Source organism: Rhinoraja longicauda, chromosome 42 (genome assembly GCF_053455715.1).
Source record: "Rhinoraja longicauda isolate Sanriku21f chromosome 42, sRhiLon1.1, whole genome shotgun sequence".
NCBI lineage: Eukaryota > Metazoa > Chordata > Chondrichthyes > Rajiformes > Arhynchobatidae > Rhinoraja > Rhinoraja longicauda.
The window spans coordinates 1,144,984-1,166,528 of NC_135994.1; the positions used below are offsets into that span (position 1 = coordinate 1,144,984).

Consider the following 21,545-nt stretch of genomic DNA (forward strand, 5'->3'; position numbering starts at 1 on the left):
TTCGCCCTCAGGCCCTGGCGGGTAGTTGACCTCCTGCGCTCGCTGCTTCTGCCCCTGCAGACCCTCCAGGCCCTTCGGCTCGAGTTCTTCCCGCTGCTCCTCTCCCAGCTCGCTCAACCCCGTCCTTTCCTCCTCCTCCTCTTCTCCCCCCGCCGGCCAGTCGGCGGCCCTCTGCTTCTCGGCCTTGCTCTCCTGCCCCCCTGCCAGGCTGCGTTTCCCCTTCAACCCGCCGGCTGGCCAGACGTCTTCCCAGCTGCTTCTTGCGTCCGCAGGCTTGGCAGCCCTTCGCCTGGTTCCTCTTTCCTTGCCGGATCCTCCAGCTTCATCCTCATTTTTTACAGCACAGAAATTGGCCTTTTGGCGGCTTTGTAAAGGTAAGAATCTGAATCTGAATTACCTTTATTGTCATTCAAAATGAATTGAACGGAAAACATTTGCCACGCAGCCACAACAGTACAGAGTAAAAGACGCAAGACACACAATTTTAACAGAAACATCCATCACAGTGACTCCTCCAGACACTCCTTCACTGTGATGGAAGGCAAAAAAATGTCTTCTCTCTTCCCCCATGTTTCTCCCGCGGACAGATAGTTCGATTTCGACCGAGGCTCCCGAATGTTCCTGTTGCATGTATTGGTATGGTATGCCATAAGCTGCCATGTCCTCACTTTGACCTCACGACCTTGCGTGCAATCACCTAACAGGTGAAGACAGTGAGACCTCCCACTGTCTCGCTGTCTCCACCTAGATCCTCTATGTGTCCCATCGTCCCCCCCCCCCCCCCCTGACAGCAGTGCTGGCTGTCTGGTAAGAGTCACAGCCAGAGCACCTGGATTCTATCAAGGATTGGAAAGGGTGACTGGTGGAAAGAGGGAGACAAACGTATACAAAAATGTCGAGACTACAGTAGTTAGAAATCAGTAATAAGAACAGAAGGAGCGGCAGGTGGCGCAGCTGGGAGAACCACTCCTTCAGAGACCAAAGATACTAGAGGAGCAAGATAGACCACTCGACCCGAAAAACCGTAGTACGTCACGGCGCCATTTTAGTAGGCAGAAACTTGCAGAAACATTTTTTTTAAATAACACAAATCTGTGAATAGATAGATGAGATATATTCTGCATGTTAATGGTATCATCACACATTCCCCCAAAACACTGATTACACTGCGAGAACCAGAGCGAACGGCGGGTTTTGCCTACTAAAATGGCGGCCGTTACGCTCCATTGCGTGCCGCACTTCAGTATCGGCGATTTCAACGGAGTGGTCCATCTTGTTCCTCTAGTATCTTTGTTGTAGACCCGGTATCCCGGGCTGCTGCGGGAGCTTGTCCTCCCGGCCGCCAGGGGGAGGGTGCTGGTCCTCTCGGCCGCCAGGGAGAGGGTGCTGGTCCTCCCGGCCGCCAGGGGAAGGGTGCTGGTCCTCCCGGCCGCCAGGGGGAGGGTGCTGGTCCTCCCGGCCGCCAGGGGGAGGGTGCTGGTCCTCCCGGCCGCCAGGGGGAGGGTGCTGGTCCTCCGGCCGCCAGGCGGCACCGGGGTGGCGCCTCTCGGCGGAATCCCGTCGGTTGTTTGAAGAGGTGTTGGCGGCGGCGGCTCCTCCCGGGCCGCGGGGCGGGCGGGCGGTGAGTGAGTGAAGGGGGAGGCGGGCGGTGAGTGAGTGAAGGGGGAGGCGGGCGGTGAGTGAGTGAGTGAAGGGGGAGGCGGGCGGTGAGTGAGTGAGTGAAGGGGGAGGCGGGCGGTGAGTGAGTGAAGGGGAGGCGGGCGGTGAGTGAGTGCGGGCCGGTGTGTGGGGCTGGAGAGGCCGGGCAGTGAGTGAGTGGCCGGGCCGGGCGGTGAGTGAGGGGCCGTGGGGCGGGCGGTGAGTGAGGGGCCGTGGGGCGGGCGGTGAGTGAGGGGCCGTGGGGCGGGCGGTGAGTGAGGGGCCGTGGGGCGGGCGGTGAGTGAGGGGCCGTGGGGCGGGCGGTGTGTGGGGCTGCAGTGGCCAGTGAGTGAGTGTCGGACCGGTGTGTGCGGGCCGGTGTGTGGGGCTGGAGAGGCCGGCCTGCCCGCCCGTGTCTGCCCGCCAGCCAGGTGGTACCACAGCCCGAGGGAGGGGGGACCCGGTCACGATGTGTGAGGCACAGCCCGGCCTTTGTTGCCGGCCGCACTCGGCCGCTCACCCAGCGACCTCCAGCCCAACCCGACAGGTCCGGTCCGGCAGCCAAGTCCCGGGGCTGGCGTGAGGGTAGCGCGGGGGGGTGGGGGGGGTAGGGAGGAGGGAGGGAGACGCTGCAGGTAGTTGCCCGGACTGGCCGCAAATAACTATCAGTGTCCCGAGTTCTTAACCAGGGGCACAACATTTATCGGACAATCCCCTTGTCCAGAGGCTGTTGTGTAAATGTCTCCACGAGTAACAAACAAATTCCTTTATTAAGTCTTGAATCGCATTTGGGTTTTTTGTTTCCCCGATTGTCAATTCTTGTCAGCTTCGCCCCCCGACAGAGCAATGTCCCTGAAACTATTTAACTCACTTAAACCTGCGGTCAGTTTTGATTTATTCGGGTTTAAGTGAACATTTTTACCTTTAATGTTATCATTCCTCATCAAATGTACTCAGTGAAGGTCAGAGCTATTTTTAAAGAGCACTCTAGAAAGCAAGATTATTTTTATAGGGATGCTTGATTTATAGTCTGAAGAAACTTGATATTTTAAGATTGTGGTATTTTGTATGGTATTTCTAACAGTTTGGTTCAGGGAGTTATGGTTTTCTAATAGAGGTGATTCTATTCAGTAATGTTTGAATGTTATTTGAGAAATATTCTGTAGTGTGTTGCCAATGGAAAGAGTTAACAAATTAAGATCGTACTATTTTGTTATCTCCTTTATAATCACAAGTTCCTATCAAAGATCAGTGATAAATGTACAAAATTAAAGAATGCTGCCATTTAAAAACTGAATTCAAAATTTTAAACTGTCATTTTATTTAACAGTAATCAAAGCCGCTGGGTTACAAGTCCAGAAATACTTCTATATTCTCCTATCCGTCTGTGATTATAGGAATTGTTCTTTGGTCATAAACCATTTTATAATCGGGTCATTTAAACAGTCAGATAATATAGTCAATGCATGTGGGAAGTTCTGTGTTTATTTGCCAAGTCTACCTTAGAAATAGGGAAGTTTTGTTATTATACAGAGTGTTTTTGAGGCCACACCTGGAGCACCGGGTACAGTTTTGGATGAGTCAAGAAAATAATATACTAACATTGGCCTCCTGGAGTGACTCAGTCGGCCAATTCCCAAGAGGGGGTTGTCATCACTGGCTAAAAGGAGTTAGAGCTATATTCTTTGTAATTCAGCAAAATGAGGGGTGATCATATTGAATTGGATAAGATTGGAAGGGGACATGACAGGGTAGATGTTGAGATGTTTCCATGAGTTGCAGAGACAGAGTTACAAGATGAGGAGCAGAGACAGAAACAATGAGACAGAGTTACAAGATGAGGAGCATTTACAATTGAGACGTGCAGGAACTACTCCACCCAGAAACGTCACGAACACGCAAGGTGTTTGGCTTGAATTATAAACAAAAGCACGCGTTAACATTCTTAGTAATACAAGGCAGGATTAAACCACGTTAAAGCAAAATAAACACATCATCACATCCCATAACAAAATGACTATTCTTCAAAAGTAATGGCATGAATTTGAAAAGCTTGGGATGTCTTGAGAACCTTTTGAGGTGTTTTGCAGAAAGTAAGAACTGCAGGTGCGGGAATCTTGAGTAAAACACAAAGTACTGGTGTATCTCATTGGGTCAGGCAGCTTATCTGGTGAACATCCTCTTGTTGCTGCCTGGCTCACTGAGTAACTTCAGCACTTTGTGTTTTGCGATGTTACGCACCTGACTGGATGTGGAAAGTCAATAAAACTGCAGATGCTGGAAATCTAAAATAATAACATGAAATGCTGGAATTACTCAGCAGGTCTTTGACTTGAAAGATTAACCCTGTTCCTCTTCCCACAGAAACGGCCTGACCTGCTGAATGTTTCCAGCATTTTCTGACTGGACGCAGCCTGCTTGTTTACCCCATCTCTACGTCAAGACTGCATTGAACGTTTCCACTCAATTCAGGACATCACCTAGTGAATTCACTTAACCTCTCAAGGGCAGTTGGGAATAGACAAAAATCTTGCCCCTGCCACCAATGTGCACGTGCTGAGAATGCAAGCAAAATAAATGACTTGTGATGTTCTTGCCAGTGAAACAAGGTGCTTTTGGTATTCGCTCATTTGACAAGTTTTAAAATTCTGGTTAAGTGGAAATATTCAGATGTCGAGGCAACTGATGTACCCCCTTCATAAAATAAGGCATCTCAGAGTCTTAAACTACAGGTTAGCTGAAGGCATGTGCAAACGATGCATGGTTTAGGAAGTTACAGAATTCGCGTTTAATTATATCCTTTTCCCACACCTAATCCAGTAGGTTTTCCAATAACCTAGTGTATTGCATCTGCTTTTGGACAAGTTTATTGGGCTGTGTTTTTATTTTTTGTTTGGTTTATCGCATTAATTTTTGTCTCCAATCACTTGTGTCCATATGAAAAGTATCATTGACAAATTAACTATAATGTTCTTTTATGCATGTCTTGAAGATGGTCCTTAAAAACCCTCCCCCTTTGACCAAGTATTTGACTGAATGCCCTTTGGCTCAAAATCAGCTGTGTGCCTGGTGTTGCCTTGGGACATTTAAAAATGTTAAGGTTCCATGTAAATGTAAGTGTTGTCATTTTTTTTTTTTTACTTAATAGTTCCACTGCCTTGATTTTAAGTCACAAATTGGAGTGAAGAAAATTGCCACAGATGGTTGTGGAGGCCAAGTCAATGGATATTTTTAGGGAGATTGACAGATTCTTGATTAGTTTGGGTGTCGGGGGTTATGGGGCGAAGGCTGGAGAATGGGGTCGAGAGGGAAAGGTAGATCAGACATGATTGAATGGCAGAGTAGACTCGATGGGCCGAATGGCCTAATTCTGCTCCGAGAACTTATGAAGAGATACACAAGGCAGTCTAAGAATGTCATCTTTGCATTATCTTGCATTGTAACTGATACTGCCGTCTTCATTTGCAGGCTTTTCTCTGCGCAAGCTGTCTTTGAAATGTGAACAGCATCGTGCTGTATGGGCCAGTGGATTTGAGATTAGCGGAGGTTTTCAGAAACATCTGAAAGTATGGGTATGAGAATTAAACTACACAGTGCTGACCACCCTAATAATCTTCTGAAGGAACTCAACAAGTTCAGGCTTTCTGAAATCATGTGTGATGTAATCATCGTGGTGGGCAATCGGACGTTTTCAGCCCACAGGTCTGTGTTGGCGTGCGCTGCCGGCTACTTCCAGAAGCTCTTTCTGAACTCTGAGGTGACCTCTGCCAGAACATATGTGGTAGACTTCATCACACCAGCCAATTTTGAAAGGATCTTGAACTTTATCTACACCGCAGAGCTTTTCACAGATCTCATCAACGTGGGCGTCATCTACGAGATGGCGGAGAAGCTGGGAATGCAGGATCTGCTGAAGGCTTGTTACTCCACATTCCCCGACCTGGAGAAAACCGAGTCGAGCAAAGTGGGAGAACGGCCAACGGAAGACTACGCGATTCTCCCCGTGCCCTCCAATGAACAAAACCCACCCGGGGGAAACTCAAGGACCACTGCGTCGCAGTTTGGCCAAAGTAGAGGTTACATCATGCAGGTGGAGGTGGGAGAGGATTTCAAGAGTGAAGAAAGAAATCGCCCCAATGAAAATGGTCCCGCTGTGATGTACCAGCAATCAACGAAAACTGAAGACAGCCTGAAGATGGAATACAGCCAGCCCACATCCACTGAGAGTGTTCCCCTGGCCACCAGCAAAGCCCCTTGCGAGCTGTATGAGATTCAAAGTAATGGATATTATCAAACCAATTTACTGATGGCTGGAGAATCTCTGAAAGAAGGTGTAAACAATGTTGACCTCCAAGATCATTCGCTGAAGGAAATGGAGTGCATGCAGTTTGAAGGTATTGAACCGGACGGCCTTAATTTTGATGAACACCAGGAGAGTAGGGGTGCTTCTGAAGAGGTTATAGAGCTGACAGATGACAGTGAAGACGACTGTCTGGTCTGTGATAAGGACTGCAACAGTGAAGGCAAGAGCATGCCGTGCCAGGTGTGTGGGAAGGAGTTGCCAGCTAACATCGCAGTGATTCGGCAGCATGGTAAACTCCACATTGATGCCAAGGAGGGGTTGTGCAAAGTGTGTGGCACAAAGTTCACTGACAGGAGCTCCCGAATCACCCACGTTTTATCTCACGTTGGAATTTTCCTCTTCTCGTGTGATATGTGTGAGATGAAGTTTGTGACACAGTGGCAAGTGGCTGGACACCGGAAAGCCAAACCATATGATACGAACATTATTGTGCAGCCCAACGCCATGCTCCCACCTGAGCCCAATTTTGGGGGCTCTCCGACGGAACTCTTCTGTGCAGTCTGTGGAAAGGCCATGGCTAAAGACTATCTTGCTGTGAAAGAGCACATTCTTTCTCACCTCGACATGAAAAGCCTTTCCTGTTGCATCTGCGAGCAGCCTTTGAGGTCGGTCTGTAGCCTGATGTGGCATGTTTTGTCCCATATGAATATATCTATTTTTTCCTGTTCTGTATGTGGTAATAGCTTTGTAGATCGAACTATTCTAGAGCAACACATGGCCTCACATCAGGGTATGAAGTATTTATTTGAATGTCATTTTTGCAGTAGAAAGTTCCGACTGGAGGCCTCTTATCAAAACCACGTGAAGATACACAAGAGGCATAACTCGGACAACACAAAGGTTGTTGCTGCTCAACACCAGTGGCTCAAAAAGACTTTAACAACGTCACTGTCAGACGAGTCTACGAGTGATGGACATGTGGCCACTCTACAGCAGGAGACCCTTCTCTCACTTCCCTTAAACCACGCCAAGATCAGCTCCAAGGGGAACTGGTACGAATGCGAGTTTTGCAGGAAGAGGTTTTCTCATTCCAGTGAGTTTCAGTATCACCTACGAATTCACTCGGGGGAGAAGCCCTATGAATGTAAGCTGTGCCACAAGTTCTTCAGGGGACGGTCGACTGTCAAAAACCACCTAAAGACTCATTCGGGCGCCCTGATGTACTGCTGCACGGTGTGCCAGAGGTACTGCCCCACCCTGAACCTTATGAGTAAGCACGTGGAGATGCACACGGATGGAGGCCTGCCTCCTGATTTTAACATTGCACAGACCTTTATGTACATCGTACATTCCAAACAGTCAGTAAAAATTATGGACTGATCTTTTATTTTGTAAGGAAACAGACCCAATGTTGGTTTGACAAACTGTATTCTGAATTAGACATCAAATAAATTCTCATTTTAATGAACAGTAGAACCTTCAAAACTTAAAATTTTTGAGAGGTTTATTGACAGAATTTTACAAAAATGTTGTAGTTGTCACTAACTTGCAGTGCTGTTATAACTGGTATAATGAAGTTACCATTTTTTGTGTCTGTTTGTGTGTGTGTGTGAGCATGTGGGGTTTCAATTTATGGTTGATTGAACACAGTTACTGGTACTATGCCAAAAAATATCCAACGGCTCTATAATGTGAACATCGAAATCTACCCGGACACAAGGTAGTAGCTTTGGGGTCTTCGTGACAAAATGCATGTGTTCACATTGTCCTATCAAGTATTGCTATTATAATCCCCAGGGAGTGGATTGAGATGAGTAGTGTGAGGGGTCAGGGAATGCTTTAAATTAGAGCTTTCACGGTGCTCACTACACATTTAGTGTTGACTCAGGGCAGCACAGTGGCACAGCGGTCGAGTTGCTGCCCTGTGACTATGTGGGATTTCTCTGGTTTCCTATTACATTCCAAAGACATACAAATTTGTTGGTAAATTGGAAAAAAAACATTATTGCAGAACATACTTAGAAAAGAAGTCCATGACAGTGCAAGAGGTGGTCTGTGGTATTCCATTGCTGAGGTAGGGTTAGGGTTGTGCAGGTCAGTTCAGGAACCTGATGGTTGGAGGAACGTAGCTGTTCCTGAACCTGGTGGTGTGGGACTTCAGGCTTCTGTACCTCCCGCCTGATGGTAGCAACGAGAAGAGGGTGTGAGCTGGCTGGTGGGAATCCTTGATGATAGAAACATAGAAAATAGGTGCAGGAGTAGGCCATTTGGCCCTTTGAGCCTGCACCGCCATTCAATATGATCATGGCTGATCATCCAGCTCAGTAACCTGTACCTGCCTTCTCTCCATACCCCCTGATCCCTTTAGCCACAAGGGCACATCTAACTCCCTCTTAAATATAGCCAATGAACTGGCCTCAACTACCTTCTGTGGCAGAGAATTCCACAGACTCACCACTCTGTGTGAAGAAATGTTTTCTCATCTCGGTCCTAAAAGACTTCCCTCTTATCCTTAAGCGGTGACCCCTGGTTCTGGACTTCCCCAACATCGGGAACAATCTTCCCGCATCTAGCCTCTCCAACCCCTTAAGAATTTTATATGTTTCTATAAGATCCCCCCTCAGTCTTCTAAATTCCAGCGAGTATAAGCCTAGTCTATCCAGTCTTTCTTCATATGAAAGTCCTGCCATCCCAGGGATCAATCTGGTGAACCTTCTCTGTACTCCCTCTAAGGCTAGTAGATGCTTTTAATGGTGGGGAGGGGCTGTGCCCGTGATGGACCGGGCTGAGTCCACCGCTTTCTGCAGCCTCTTGCATTCCTGTGCATTGGAATTGCCATGCCAGGCCATGATGCAACCATTCGGGATGTTCCTACAATGCATCTGGCGAGGTTTGCATGAGTATTTGGTGACTTGCCAAATCTTTCAATTAACAACAAAGTAGAGGGAACTTTCCCATCTTTTGTCACAAAACCATTTATGTGATTTGTAAACTGATTTGGCCATCTCATGGATATTTAGTTTTAGAATAAAGTTTATTGGTATCTATAGTAACCAATACACTATGAATTTAAAGGGAATATTTGGAAGTTTTGATTACATTTGTTTGATTGCATTTCCAGATTGCTTTTCTGAAATGCCCCAAAAATTCCATTCATTGTTGTATGTGAAATGTCCATAAATGTTGCCTATATTTTTCAGTCAAAAACATAATTTGCCTTAAATATAAACAAGTGCATTGGTGTTAATTTTATTGGACGGGCTGGAGATGAGTATAATCATTATTCGGTTCAGTTTGGATCTTCACTTCTGGAATCGAGTCTTGGTTTGACTCTACGACCAGCATTTATTCTCTCAGACCTGCAGATATATTTGGGTCCACTGATGGCTCAGCTGGCTGAGGTCAGCTTTCAATTAAGCTGAACCTGCTAGGGAGTCATGTTCAGGATTCCAGGTCATTGCTGCATTAACTAAACTTGGATGCAAAGGTGAATGTTATGATTAGTCTTATTGCCCCTCATCTAGCGATATGATTACTAATTGCTTCTTATCTAGGGGAGGACAGAATGAATATTAAAGGAAATATGTGTGACCTGTTGTATTGCTAAAGTTAGTAAATGTTCCCTGTATGCGGAGAATTTATCTCCAGACAGCCCAGCAGAGCATCTCGTCGAGTTGCTGCCTCGCAGCTCCAGCGACCCAGGGTCTATGTATTGGACGGGGTATTTGGTTTAGAAAACAAAAGATTTGGGCACAAAAGCCTTCTGAGTGATTCTTTTAATTTGTTACAAATTAAAGAATTTGCCACTGAATGTTATTTTTATTGAGGACATCTAGGGAGACAAGGAATTAATTAAACTTGGGAGTTTGAAGGTTTCTAGTGTAAATGGCAGTTGAGGAACCAAAGGGAGCTCTAATCTGGGACAGTATCAATCGAGCATAGATGCCCTATTTTATAGATACGTCGACTATTTTGATTTGCAAACGTTGAAGTGACACCACCCTTTTTAAAATAAAACTTTTGTTTCATAAGTGCTGAGACATGCGTTACCCTGTATAAATCACCTATTTAACAAGATAACCATATAACAACTACAGCACGGAAACAGGCCCGTTCGGCCCTACCAGTCCACACCGACCACTCTCTCTGACCTAGTCTCATCTACCTGCTCTCAGACCATAACCCTCTAATCCCCTCTTATCCATATACCTATCCAATTAACTCTTAAATAATAAAATCGAGCCTGCCTCCACCACTTCCACCGGAAGCTCATTCCATACAGCCACCACCCTCTGAGTAAAGAAGTTACCCCTCATGTTACCCCTAAACTTTTGTCCCTCAATTCTAAAGCTATGTCCCCTTGTTGGAATCTTCCCCACTCTCAAAGGGAAAAGCCTACCCACGTCAACTCTGTCCGTCCCTCTTAAAATTTTAAAAACCTCTATCAAGTCCCCCCTCAACCTTCTACGCTCCAAAGAATAAAGACCCAACCTGTTCAACCTCTCTCTGTAGCTTAAGTGCTGAAACCCAGGCAACATTCTAGTAAATCTCCTCTGTACCCTCTCCATTTTGTCGACATCCTTCCTATAATTTGGCGACCAAGATAGTTTGTTTAGGTTTGTAAATTTGGCGGTCCTGGTAATCTGTAGTCTCATCCCACCTCTTCCAGCTGTCTCCCCCATACTACAATGTCTGAAGAAGGGTCCCGGCTCAAGGATCTTAAATCCTCTCATTATGAAGGCCAACATGCCATTAGCTTTCTTCACTGCCTGCTGTACTTGCATGCTTACTTTCAGTGACTGATGTACAAGGACACCCAGGTCTCGTTGCATTTCTCCTTTTCCTAATCTGACACCATTCAGATAATAATCTGCCTACTTGTTCTTGCCCCCAAAGTGGATAACCTCGCATTTATTGCAATACTAATTACATCCTTTCTGTAATTCCTTAAACTGGCAATTGTGCAATAGAAGATGTGAGGAAGAATGCCCTTTTCAACTTTTAGATATGAAAATTAAAAAATAAAATATATATATAAATGAAATGAAAGAAATTTTTAACTTTAAAAAATATTTACCCAAATATTATTGTGTGAACATTTGTTGCTGTTGACAGCATCAAGGCCCAGCCATTTTACCCCCAAAAAAGCCTGATAGAAAGGAATTTGTTTATGTGGTATTTGGGTTCTTATTAAACATATAAAAGTTTAATTATCTTCATGCTGGACAGATGCAATCTTTGCCATGATATCACAAAGTTTCTGAGGTATGTTTTGCTCCTGCAGTACCATTTGCAGACAGCAAGCGGTGCTCTTGGACTAATTAATGTAGCTTGGCGACACGTTTCCAGCTCAGCGTTGGAGCTGGAGAAATGATAGGGAATGATTCACCAGGGGGCACACAAACACCAAGCAAGAACGTGAAAGTAAAAACAGAAAACTCCTCTTGTGCTATTTCACCACAATCCTCAATTTCATAATCTTTTGATATTTATCTATCTCCATTTTAACTATGTTTGGTTTATTATTATTGTCACGTGTATTGAGGTACAGTGAAAAACTTTTTGTTGCATGCTATCCTATCAACGAAAATAATATATTCCTTTATTCGACCCACACCGGGGAAATTTACAAGACTATACATGATTACAATCAAGCCGTACACAGTGTACAGATAGAGTTCATCATTTAGTGCGAGATAAAGTCTGATTCAAGATAATTCTAAGTGTAAGAAAATAACTGCAGATGCTGGTACAAATCAAAAGTATTTATTCACAAAATGCTGGAGTAACTCAGCAGGTCAGGCAGCATCTCAGGAGAGAAGGAATGGGTGACTTTTTGGGTCGAGACCCTTTTTCAGAACGTCGCCCATTCCTGCTCTCCTGAGATACTGCCTGACCTGCTGAGTTACTCCAGCATTTTGTGAATAAATACCCAAAATAATTCTATGGTCTCCAGTGAGGTAGATGGGAGGTCAGGACTGCACTCTAGCTGGAGAGGATGGTTCCGTTGCTGATATTAGCTGGGAAGAAACTGTCCCTGAATCTGGCGTTTTCAAACTTCTGGCCCTCTTGCCTGATGGGAGGGGGGAGAAGGTGGGGTGACTTGGGGGGTGGGGAATTGGTTGTTGATTGTGCTGGTGGCCTTGCCAAGGCAGCATGAAGTGCAGATGGAGTCCAGGGGAGGGATGTTGGTTTGCGTGATGGGCTTGGCCACAACTCTGCAATTTCTTGTCATGGGTGGAACTGTTCCCAAACCACGCTGTGAGGTATCCCGATAAAATGCTTTCTACAGCGCATCTGTAGAAATTGGTGAGGGTTGTTGGGGACATGCCAAGCTTCTCATGATTTACTTATCTCCCTATTTTCTTATGCCTTGCACCTCACTCCATCCCCGCTTTGAAAATTAAACACTTCCCCCAGTTCTGAGTGAGGATCACCGACTGGCAATGCTAACTGGTTTCTCTTTCAACAGGTGCTGCTTGACCTGCTGAGATCTTCCAGTATTTCTGTGCTATTTCGGATTCCAACAACTGCAGTTTTATTCCATCAGATCACCCATGATATTGAATGACCGGGCAGACTTGAGGGGCCCTGCTCCTTCTTTCCTGTGTGTTTTCTAGCGTTTTTGTTTTGTTTTGTTTTGTAAAATTGTCTCTTCCGAACGGAGACGCAACCTTTTTCTGGGTGGTGTCTCTGTTCCTGCTGCGGCCTACCATCGGCCAAACACCTGGAGCTGGCGGCCTCCAGCTGGGACCACCTGGGCTCTGGTTTGCAGAGCCCGCGGACCAGGCTTACCATCTGCGGAGCTGGCTGCCTGCGGAGGCTGTGGTGGCGCTGCGAGTGCGGCTGCGACTCGCCTCCGGAGGCTTCGGCTGCGGGGATATCGGAAGCTCGCAGGCCCTTGGGTGGGGGCCGACATCGGGAGCTCCGGCAGTGGCAGCGTCTTCGCCCGCCCCGAATAGCGGGGCTTAGGTCGGCCCACTGTGGACCTTTCACCGTTCGGCGCGGCCAGGATAGGCCGCGGGATTTCAATATCGGGAGCCCCGACCGCCCCGACGTGGCAACTTCAACAGCCTGACCGCGGGAGAAGTCGGCAGGGAAAGAGAAAATACATTCTGGCCTTCCATCACAGTGAGGAGGTGACTGGAGGAGACTCTCTGATGGATGTTTCTTTTTTTGGTTTTGTGATTGTGTGTGTTATTGCTTATATTTATTGCTCTTATTGTTGGACTGTGGGTAACGGAATTTCGTCCAAAAGACATATTTTTTTAGATGACAATAAAGCTGATTCTGATGCTGGTTTATACAAAGTGCTCGAGCAACAGCGGGTCAGGCAGCGTCTCTTGAGAACACGGATAGGTGACGTTTCTGGTCGGGACCAATCTTCAGCTGAGTTACTCCACATTGTGTCTTGTTAACGTTTTAGGTCCAGGATCCTTTGTCAGAAGGTATTGAGGTAAATTGAGCGATTTTATTTTCTGTTTGTCTCTGGTTTCAAGATGCCCCGTTTCCCCCGCAGGGGCAAGTTCGGCCGAAGGGCCAGTTTGACACTATGTAGGCCGGTAAGAGTTTGAAACATCTGCAAACAATTGGGACACTTGTCTCTGGGATCTCCGCTCGTCCCGGGACCGGGTGGCGCCTGCAGTCCAGTGCAAAGATAAAAGAGCAGAGCAAGATAGACCACTCAATCCTAAAAACCGTAGCATGTCATGGCGCCATTTTAGGAGGCTGAAACTTGCAGAAACATTTAAAAAGAAAAATAACAAAAATCTGTGAATTGATAGATGAGATATATTCTGCATTTTTATGGTATAATCACACATACTGTTGTCCCCCCAAAATACTGATTACACTGCGAGAATCAAAAATATGCCTACTAATAGGCATTTAGTAGGCATAGTGTTGCCTACTAAAATGGCGGACGTTACACTTCTTTGCGTGCTACACTTCAGTATAGGCGATTTCAACGGAGTGGTCCATCTTGTTCATCTAGTATCTTTGGTCCGGTGGTCGTTGGAGCCTCTCGTCACCTGTGGAGAGGTGTGAGGTAGGCCGGGGATATTGGGTTCACCAAAGCCGGGGAATGAAAATGGGAGAGGGTCAGGAAGAGGAAGGAGGTTGTGGATCGGCTCACGACCTGACTGAATGGCTGCCAGACGGAGCGACATCGCTGTTTGGGGTTGGAGTGGCGGGAAGCATGGCGGCGGGTGGTGCCCGGTGAGGACAGCTTCACCTTCTCGCCAGCGGGGCAGCGTCTGCTCGCTCATCATTGCCCCCTTTGCTCGACCTGAGGTACTCGTCCATGGTGTGTTTTGCCTGGATAGCACCTGAAACAGACTTATCCCCTGGGCCTTGTCCTGTCAAGCAGGTCGAGGGGTGATCTTATAGAGGGGTATAACATCATGGGGGGAATGTTTTACCCCTTTTACGCAGAGTCGGGGAATCAAGAACCAGAGGACATGGGTTCAAGGCCAGAGGGGAAAGATTTCATAGGAACCTGAAGGTCAACTTTTCAACACAGGGTTGGGTATGTGAAAAGAGCTTTAGAAGGATATGGGCCAAACGGGCAGGTGAGACCAGCGTAGATGCGGCATCTTGGTCAGCAATGGCCAATTGGGTTGAAGGGCCTGTTTGACTCTGTGGCGATCATTGAAGATCACTCAAGGTAGAGTATGATTGTCCTCCTGGTGGGTCCTTTCTGTGAGCCTTGAGATGGCTGAAGAGACCGATCCTGGACCTACAGACTTTTCTGGGGGTCATGCTCGGCAGGACAGATATCCTTCGTGGAAAGAAGCTGAGTTGATGTTTTAGAAACAAGGACGACAGATGCTGGTTTACACAAACTGCTAGAGCAAAGGCGGGTCAGGCAGCGTCCCTGATCTGAGACACCGTGCTCAAAAGAGTTGGGGCTGTGCGTGCATTCATGCTCTTTTCCAATGAAATTAAAACCACAATGAAAAATGAACCTGTTGCTTATCACCACTGGCAGACCGGGGGACCTATCTGTATCTGCCTAATTAAGCACTTCCTGTCAAGAATGTTTTTTAAAAAATCTCTTGATTCTGGAAAATTTGTTGCAGTGATGCATAAAAAATGGCGTTGTCAGCGGTGGCTGTAATTTCAACACTCAGCCTGAGTCTAAGTCACTTGTCATCATTCCCTGGTTTAAGGGAAATGCCTTGTTTGTGGGCAGTTTGGGTGCATGTACGCTTTGGCTCGCAACCTCTTTGCTGCGTTGTCAGTTTTCTAAGTACATGGAATTCCTGTTATGTGAGTTTTCAACCCATCAAGGCGAAAGCAGCCTTTCACCACAGGCTAGTCGAACCGATCAGCCACTTTCACTCCAACTTAGCCCATTTAGGAACACATTCCATGAAGTTGTTGACTTTCTCCCCACTGTCAATGTGTGTGACCCAGAGTTTCAGGACAACAGGAGTCACTGTTATCTCACCCACTATCGTCTCCCCTTCCCTCTCCTCTAGCTCAAATACAACTCGGCATTCATTGTCTATTTCACATTGTTCGAATCCCCGCTACTCCTAAATTATTCAACATTAGCTGAGTAGGCCACAACCTACCTCTCCTGTGGTCGCGAGTACAAGTTTCGTTTCAGCTACAAAATGGAGGCCAAGTCTGGAGCAGTGCTGAGGAAGCGTCGCACTGTCAGTGGGGTCGTACCGAGGGAGCGCTGCAGTCAAAGGCGAGAGAGAACTGCACGTTCCGAGGATGGGCTGTGTTGAGGAAGGCCAGTGTTGAATCCAGACCCTGAAGATTTCTGAGTACAAAACTCTGTACCTTGCCACATTTATATCCCAATCTCTTCCACTTTACTGTGAACAAGGTACTACTCTGAGCATGACTCAGTTGGGGTTCATGTGCGTGTTCTCATCTGCCATTTGACACATTGTTTCAGTGGGGCCCCACTAGAAGATGTGCAGGCACTGGAATCTTGTCCACTTTTCCCACCCCAGAATTGCCAAACTGAAGTGTGACAACACAGGCCAGTATACCACCCACAGTGATGGTCTGTCTGCCTCAGACTCTTAACTTCTCCTTATATCACCAACTCTTGTTTTGTAGCCTCAACCATGAATTCAAACATAATTTTTTTTAAAATTCAATCCTAATTTGCAAGTAAATTAATCCCATGAACTGGTGACTGTTGAGGTCAGCTGCTTTGTTTATATTAAATAGATAATCATGACTGGGAGCAGGTGGACAGCTGTTTGTTGGTAGAAAATGAATTCAGAAATGTTTTGCTTTGAAACAAGTGCCAAACCAGCCTCAGAACATCAGACAGGCACCTCTTTGCAGTCCTGCAATCTCTGCTGGATTTTTTAAGGGTAAGCGCCTAATGCTGTCATGAGGTTTGTAGATGTGGAAAATACACCCTTTAAATTAAAAAATCTCAAATGAGTTGATTTTAAATGATACGTTTACACTCCAATTATATATTGGATCGTGATCTATTATTGCTTGGGGCTCCTCTCTTTTATTTAAAAGCTGCACTGTTGGCTGGCAGAGAGGAGATGTCTAGACAATTCTTTTATCATTGATGCTTTGTGGCTGCACTGCTGTATATGACTGAGATTATAAACCTCACAAAACCTTCCTCCTTTGGGAAAATGGATTTTGTTTTCAGTAACCTGGATGAACTCGGCAGGTCGAGCAGCATCTGTGGAGGCAAAGGGATGGGGGGTTTTGCTCCAGATGCCAGCATCTGCAGTCTCTTGTGTGACTACACAAATTCACATACAACTATCCTCCTCTCAGAGCAGTTTTCAGGTCAAATTGTGCTCAAATTGTGCTTGAGTTTCTGCAGTTTGTCTTCCTCGAGTTGCCGAGATTAATTGTAGCTTGGCTAATGATGTCTTAGTTGGTTGAAGAGAAAAAATAATGGAATGGCTCTACATGGTGGGCGGCACGGCACGGTGGTGCAGCGGTAAAGTTGCTGCCTTACAGCACTTGTAGCACCAGAGACCTGGGTTCGATCCTGACTACGGGTGCTGTCTGTACAGAGTTTGTACATTCTCCCCGTGACCTGGGTTTTCTCAGGTCTTCGGTTTCCTCTCACACTCCAAAGACGTACAGGTTTGTAGGTTAATTGGCTTGGTATAAGTGTAAATTGTCCCGAGTGTGTGTAGGATAGGATTAAAGTGTGGGGATCGGTGGTCGGTACGGTCTCGGTGGACCGAAGGGCCTGTTTCCGTGCTGTATAACTAAACTAAACATAGTTATCTATCGTTTGTTTGCTGGATGCAGATGCGTTTTACTTGTGCCGTTGTATGTGGTGTAGGACAAACCATATTAGAGTGTGTGGTTTCCGTGAGAACGCTGGTGTTTTCTGTTGCGTAGCTCCAGAGGCTCTGTGGAATGGTTTGCTGAATTAGCTCAGAACCAGTTAGTGGCAGTAGTCCCATGATTTATCAGATGGTAAGACAAAACGCTGGAGTAACTCAGCAGGTCAGGCAGCATCTCTGGAGAACATGATGCTTTGTATCGGAGCCCTTCTTCAGACTGATAGTGCTTGGGCTAAGTGGAGGGTAACAGTTTTTTTTTTTATTACCTTGTTTGTGTTTAAATGATGAAAAAAATATAGTCCATGAGGAACTATCATGCCTCATTTTTTAAGTACTTCTTTGTGTAAAGTGATGAAGAGATTGAAGTTTGACAAATGGTTTAATTAAGCATGCTGTAAAATGACAAAAGTGGAAAATAATCATTTGGAAAAGAGTAAACAGACCGCTAATGAAGAAGACAATGTTCACAACACTTTATTTTACAGATTGAGACAAATTCCCCTCCTAATGAGCCGTGAGCATTCTGAAGTTGCTCACGTGCCTGTTTGTCAAGTACGAACTTCAACAGTGATTTAGTAAAAAGCTTTGCATTGATATAGTGCCTTGTCACACTTCTCCCAAAATGCCGCAGAGAGCCGCAGTGAGTGACACCAAACTTCAACCCAAACTCGGGTTGCTGAGATTACTTGTAGCATGGCTAATTATGTCTTAGTTGGTTGATTCTGTGCAGACCAAGAATTGTTCAAAGACTATTTGGTGTGTAGGAGTTCTGCTGCATTGTCAACTGGGCTGTGAGGAAAATCTATAAATAAGTAGAAAGCTATGCATTTCAATAGCGCCATATCACATCTCCCTTAAAATGTTTTGCATATGATGATGTACGTAATTAAAGGTATGAAGGTAAATGCAGTTGCCATTTTTTGCGCATAGTAGCATCCCATAAATGATAAATGATCAGTTAATGTATTTCGATAGTGTTGGTTCAGGACACCAGAATTATCTAAAAAAAAACTCTTGACTTTTTTTTACTAATTCATGAGAATGTCAATGTCCTCCTGATGAGGCAGATTAGATTCTTCTGTTTAACGAGTCAACCACCATACTTTACCAGAGTCTGCCTTGATTGATTCAGATACTGGCTGATACTGATACTGAAACCAAAACCTTCAAACATCTTGGTGAGACAACGACCAACACCTGTAATAATCATGAGTTATTGTGAATTTAAATTTCTTTCTAAAATAAACTATTCTTCTTTGCTTTCCCCTTTTGATTTCTACCTAATGCCCTCTTGTTCAAAAATTTAAAAACAGTATCCACTTGCTGTTCTGTAGCCTGGAAGGAGAGAACATTTCGCTCGTTGCCTGCATTTCTGGGAATCTACAATGAGGGGAAATTGTGAAGAAGGTTGAGAATTCTTCCACTGAGTGGCTCAGTGCATTGGTGTCAGGCTTCAACTTATGAATCATGACAGTCCAACTCGCAAAGCCCACAGAGCTCAATTCTGTTTATGCTGAGTTTGACTTTCGTGGGCTGATGTTTGAAGTGGGGTTGTTCTGGGCACTGCCACTTCACATCTTTGAGAGGAACAAAGATTCTTTGGGAAGAACAAATGAGAGGAGATCTTGCAAGACCTATTGCCAGTGGCACCTTTAGATATGTATGAATTAAATATTTTGACTAAAAAAAAACTAGATGTTCCTGTTGGGTGAACCCTCAAATTATGCTGCATTTCACTTTTAATATAATTGAAAGAATTATTTAATACTTTCTAGTAGACAGGTGCCTTCAGAATTTCACGAGACATTGAACAGGAATCGGGAGAAGAAAAAACCCTGTTCAATTAATTCTCGGTGAAGCACCTTCTCCATTTGATGAACTAAATCATGAAATCACTACAATGTGTCTGGTGTCTGAAGAAATTGAAACATCATCATCTTCCTTGGCATATTTCTTGGGCAAAAACTTCACAATGCTGGTTGCGAAATGATACCTGAAATCTTTGTGCATAAAGTTGAAGAGGATGGGGTTTATAATACAGTGAGTACAGGTGAGGCACGTAGTGAAGTCATAAAAGAAATAAACCGTGTACATTATGACACAGTTGTGTTCAAAATTCATGAACGCAGAGAGTGTGAGTAAGTAATAAGGTGACCAACAGATAAAAAATATTATGATGTAAACATATATTAATTTACAGGTCCTTATGCTTTCTTTGTTACCGGATGCTTTTGCAGCTTTTGCAGTGAAGATGTTGCTCACAATCATAATGGGAAACGGGATAACAAACCCAAAAACTAGGATTAAAGAACTTTGAACCTGCCAATGCCATAAGCCGTCCAAGAAGCAGTAGTTATAGTAAAATCCATATGATTTATGATATAAATAGCTTGGTATGGACAATACCATAGCCAGAGACCATGCGGACACACAAATCAGCCTGCGAATGCGTCGGTCCCTGGATCCTTGAGCCTGGGCTGGGTACCGAAGTGAGAAGTATCTATCCACACTCGAGCTGACCAAGAAAAAGATGCTGCTGTACAGATTAAGGCTATACAGGAAGCCATCGAGTTTGCACAAAAAGGGGCCCCAGATCCATTGGTAATTTAACGAGATCTCTGTGATCCTGAATGGGATGGTTAACACAGCACTCATGTCACTGATGGCTAAATTAAAAATATAAAAGTTGCTTTCTTTCTTGGCCTTTTTCATCTGCCAGTTTATCCAAAGAACAAGAATGTTCTCTACCAGACCCACTACAAAGATTAGCAGGTATAAACCGATCGTTATTTTCATCATTGCATCAGTATCCATGTGGAAAACACAGCGGCAGTAGGGAGGACTGCAATCTATAGTGGTGGTGTTGCTGCTGCTAGGGCTGGTCACAGTTGAGTCCTCCATGGAGAACCTGCAGATATGAAAACAATTGTAATTTTTAGATTTAATAACTTTTCCAATTGCAGTATTGGAAGACTTGCTCTGATGTTCTCCTGTACTGTTACGTATATGTCTCAATTTCCAGTGCCTTTTGAGGGGAATTTTAGGTTTCCATTGCCCTTGTGTGAAGGATTGTTAAAGCTGTTTTATCTCCCTTTACAAACTGCCCCAGACCTCAGCAGGGAACGGGAATTGAAGCTTCCCAACTTTATTCCAGCAATTTACAGGCTATTTCCGCGCTATTCCGCTCTATGAATCACGCCTTCACCTGGAAGGACCCCATTAGGACCCTAGACAAAAGAAGGGTAGGAGGGAATGGTCCTTTCTTTCTGAGATAGGTTCCTTTTTCCTTGACTCTGGTTTCCTCTCCACCTTCATTGAGAGCCCAAAACATGTCTATTCCATTTCTGTTCTCACCCCCTGTGCTAGCCAGAACAAGGATTGGGTTCCTCTTATCCACCCCATTAACCTCGTCATCCAACGGATCATCCTCTTTAATCTCCCACCACCTCCAGTGAGATGCTCGCAAGTGATGCATCTTCCCCTCTGCCTGCATTCTGAAAGGACTGTTATCATTGGTATGATCTGCTATAATTACTTTTAAAAAACTCTGCTCAAACAACCATGTATTAAATATGATCTTATAAATCAAGTCCGAAATGTTATCAAAAAGAACAAGAAAATGGTGGAAATACTTAGCAGTTGAGACAACTGCTATAGAGTGAAAAACGGTTATTGTTTCAGATCAATCACGTTTCATGATTGCTCTTTGCAAAGAGCAGTTCTGAAACACAATTGATCTGAAAATCAGGTTATGATATCAAAAGTGTGCCTTGACTGTTGCGTTTCTTGGAAACAGTACAATGTAGAGATCACAACTGAAGCACAAAATAATTAAATCAATAGATAATATTTTTCATCACGAGCCCATTGTTCAGTTTTCAAAGCAATGTCGGAATAAAGTTGTGACTGACCTGAATAAGTGTTCCTTTCAATGTGCTGTGTGAATTGCTCCACCGGAGAACAAATGTTTGCAAATGATTGAGGTTTTTATATTTATGGATGTTTGAAGCGGGAGGAAGGAAAGTGAGGGGAGATTTTACAGTAAACAGGAAACCACGGGAGCTATATGTACCCAATGTTCATGGGGACGGAAGGTGTTGCAAGATAATATTTTGTCCAGCTTTGGCTTTGAAAAGTCAGCATCTTTACTTTCCCAAACGAGGCAAATAACTGGCTAAATGTGCAATGTACAAAGCCACAGATTAAATTGGCAGAGGTCATTTTAACGTGTAAAATGTGTATGGAGAGGGGTGGGGAGAGTGAGGAATACTTTCAAAATTAAGTCTTACATTATGTTGGCTTGT

General features: G+C 45.1%; 2 protein-coding genes across 5 annotated transcripts; one reads left to right on the plus strand and one right to left on the minus strand.

Moving 5' to 3' along the window:
- Positions 1-1,459: 1,459 nt before the first annotated feature.
- zbtb39 (zinc finger and BTB domain containing 39) lies at positions 1,460-7,413 on the plus strand. Of its 4 annotated transcripts, none has more exons than XM_078431440.1 (3): positions 1,460-1,621; positions 4,003-4,247; positions 5,107-7,413. In XM_078431440.1, exon 3 carries the CDS (start codon positions 5,207-5,209, stop codon positions 7,319-7,321), a length of 2,115 nt encoding a protein of 704 aa, XP_078287566.1. In that variant the 5' UTR covers positions 1,460-1,621; positions 4,003-4,247; positions 5,107-5,206; the 3' UTR covers positions 7,322-7,413. The 4 variants fall into 4 exon arrangements, with proteins under 4 accessions (XP_078287566.1, XP_078287567.1, XP_078287568.1 ...); XM_078431441.1 differs by having other exon boundaries at positions 1,470-1,576; XM_078431442.1 differs by lacking the exons at positions 1,460-1,621; positions 4,003-4,247 and adding an exon at positions 4,298-4,370.
- An 11,712-nt stretch (positions 7,414-19,125) lies between these two features.
- LOC144612054 (G-protein coupled receptor 182-like) lies at positions 19,126-21,255 on the minus strand. Its single transcript, XM_078431558.1, has 2 exons — positions 21,153-21,255; positions 19,126-20,149 (listed from the first exon to the last, which is right to left on the minus strand). The coding sequence occupies exon 2, from the start codon at positions 20,140-20,142 to the stop codon at positions 19,126-19,128; it is 1,017 nt and encodes a 338-aa protein (XP_078287684.1). The 5' UTR covers positions 20,143-20,149; positions 21,153-21,255.
- Between the last annotated feature and the right edge of the window lie 290 nt (positions 21,256-21,545).

Bases quoted from the DNA above. Each gene is read 5' to 3' on its own strand.
- zbtb39 (XM_078431440.1), top strand. From the start codon at position 5,207: ATGGGTATGAGAATTAAACTACACAGTGCTGACCACCCTAATAATCTT.
- LOC144612054 (XM_078431558.1), bottom strand. From the start codon at position 20,142: ATGGAGGACTCAACTGTGACCAGCCCTAGCAGCAGCAACACCACCACT.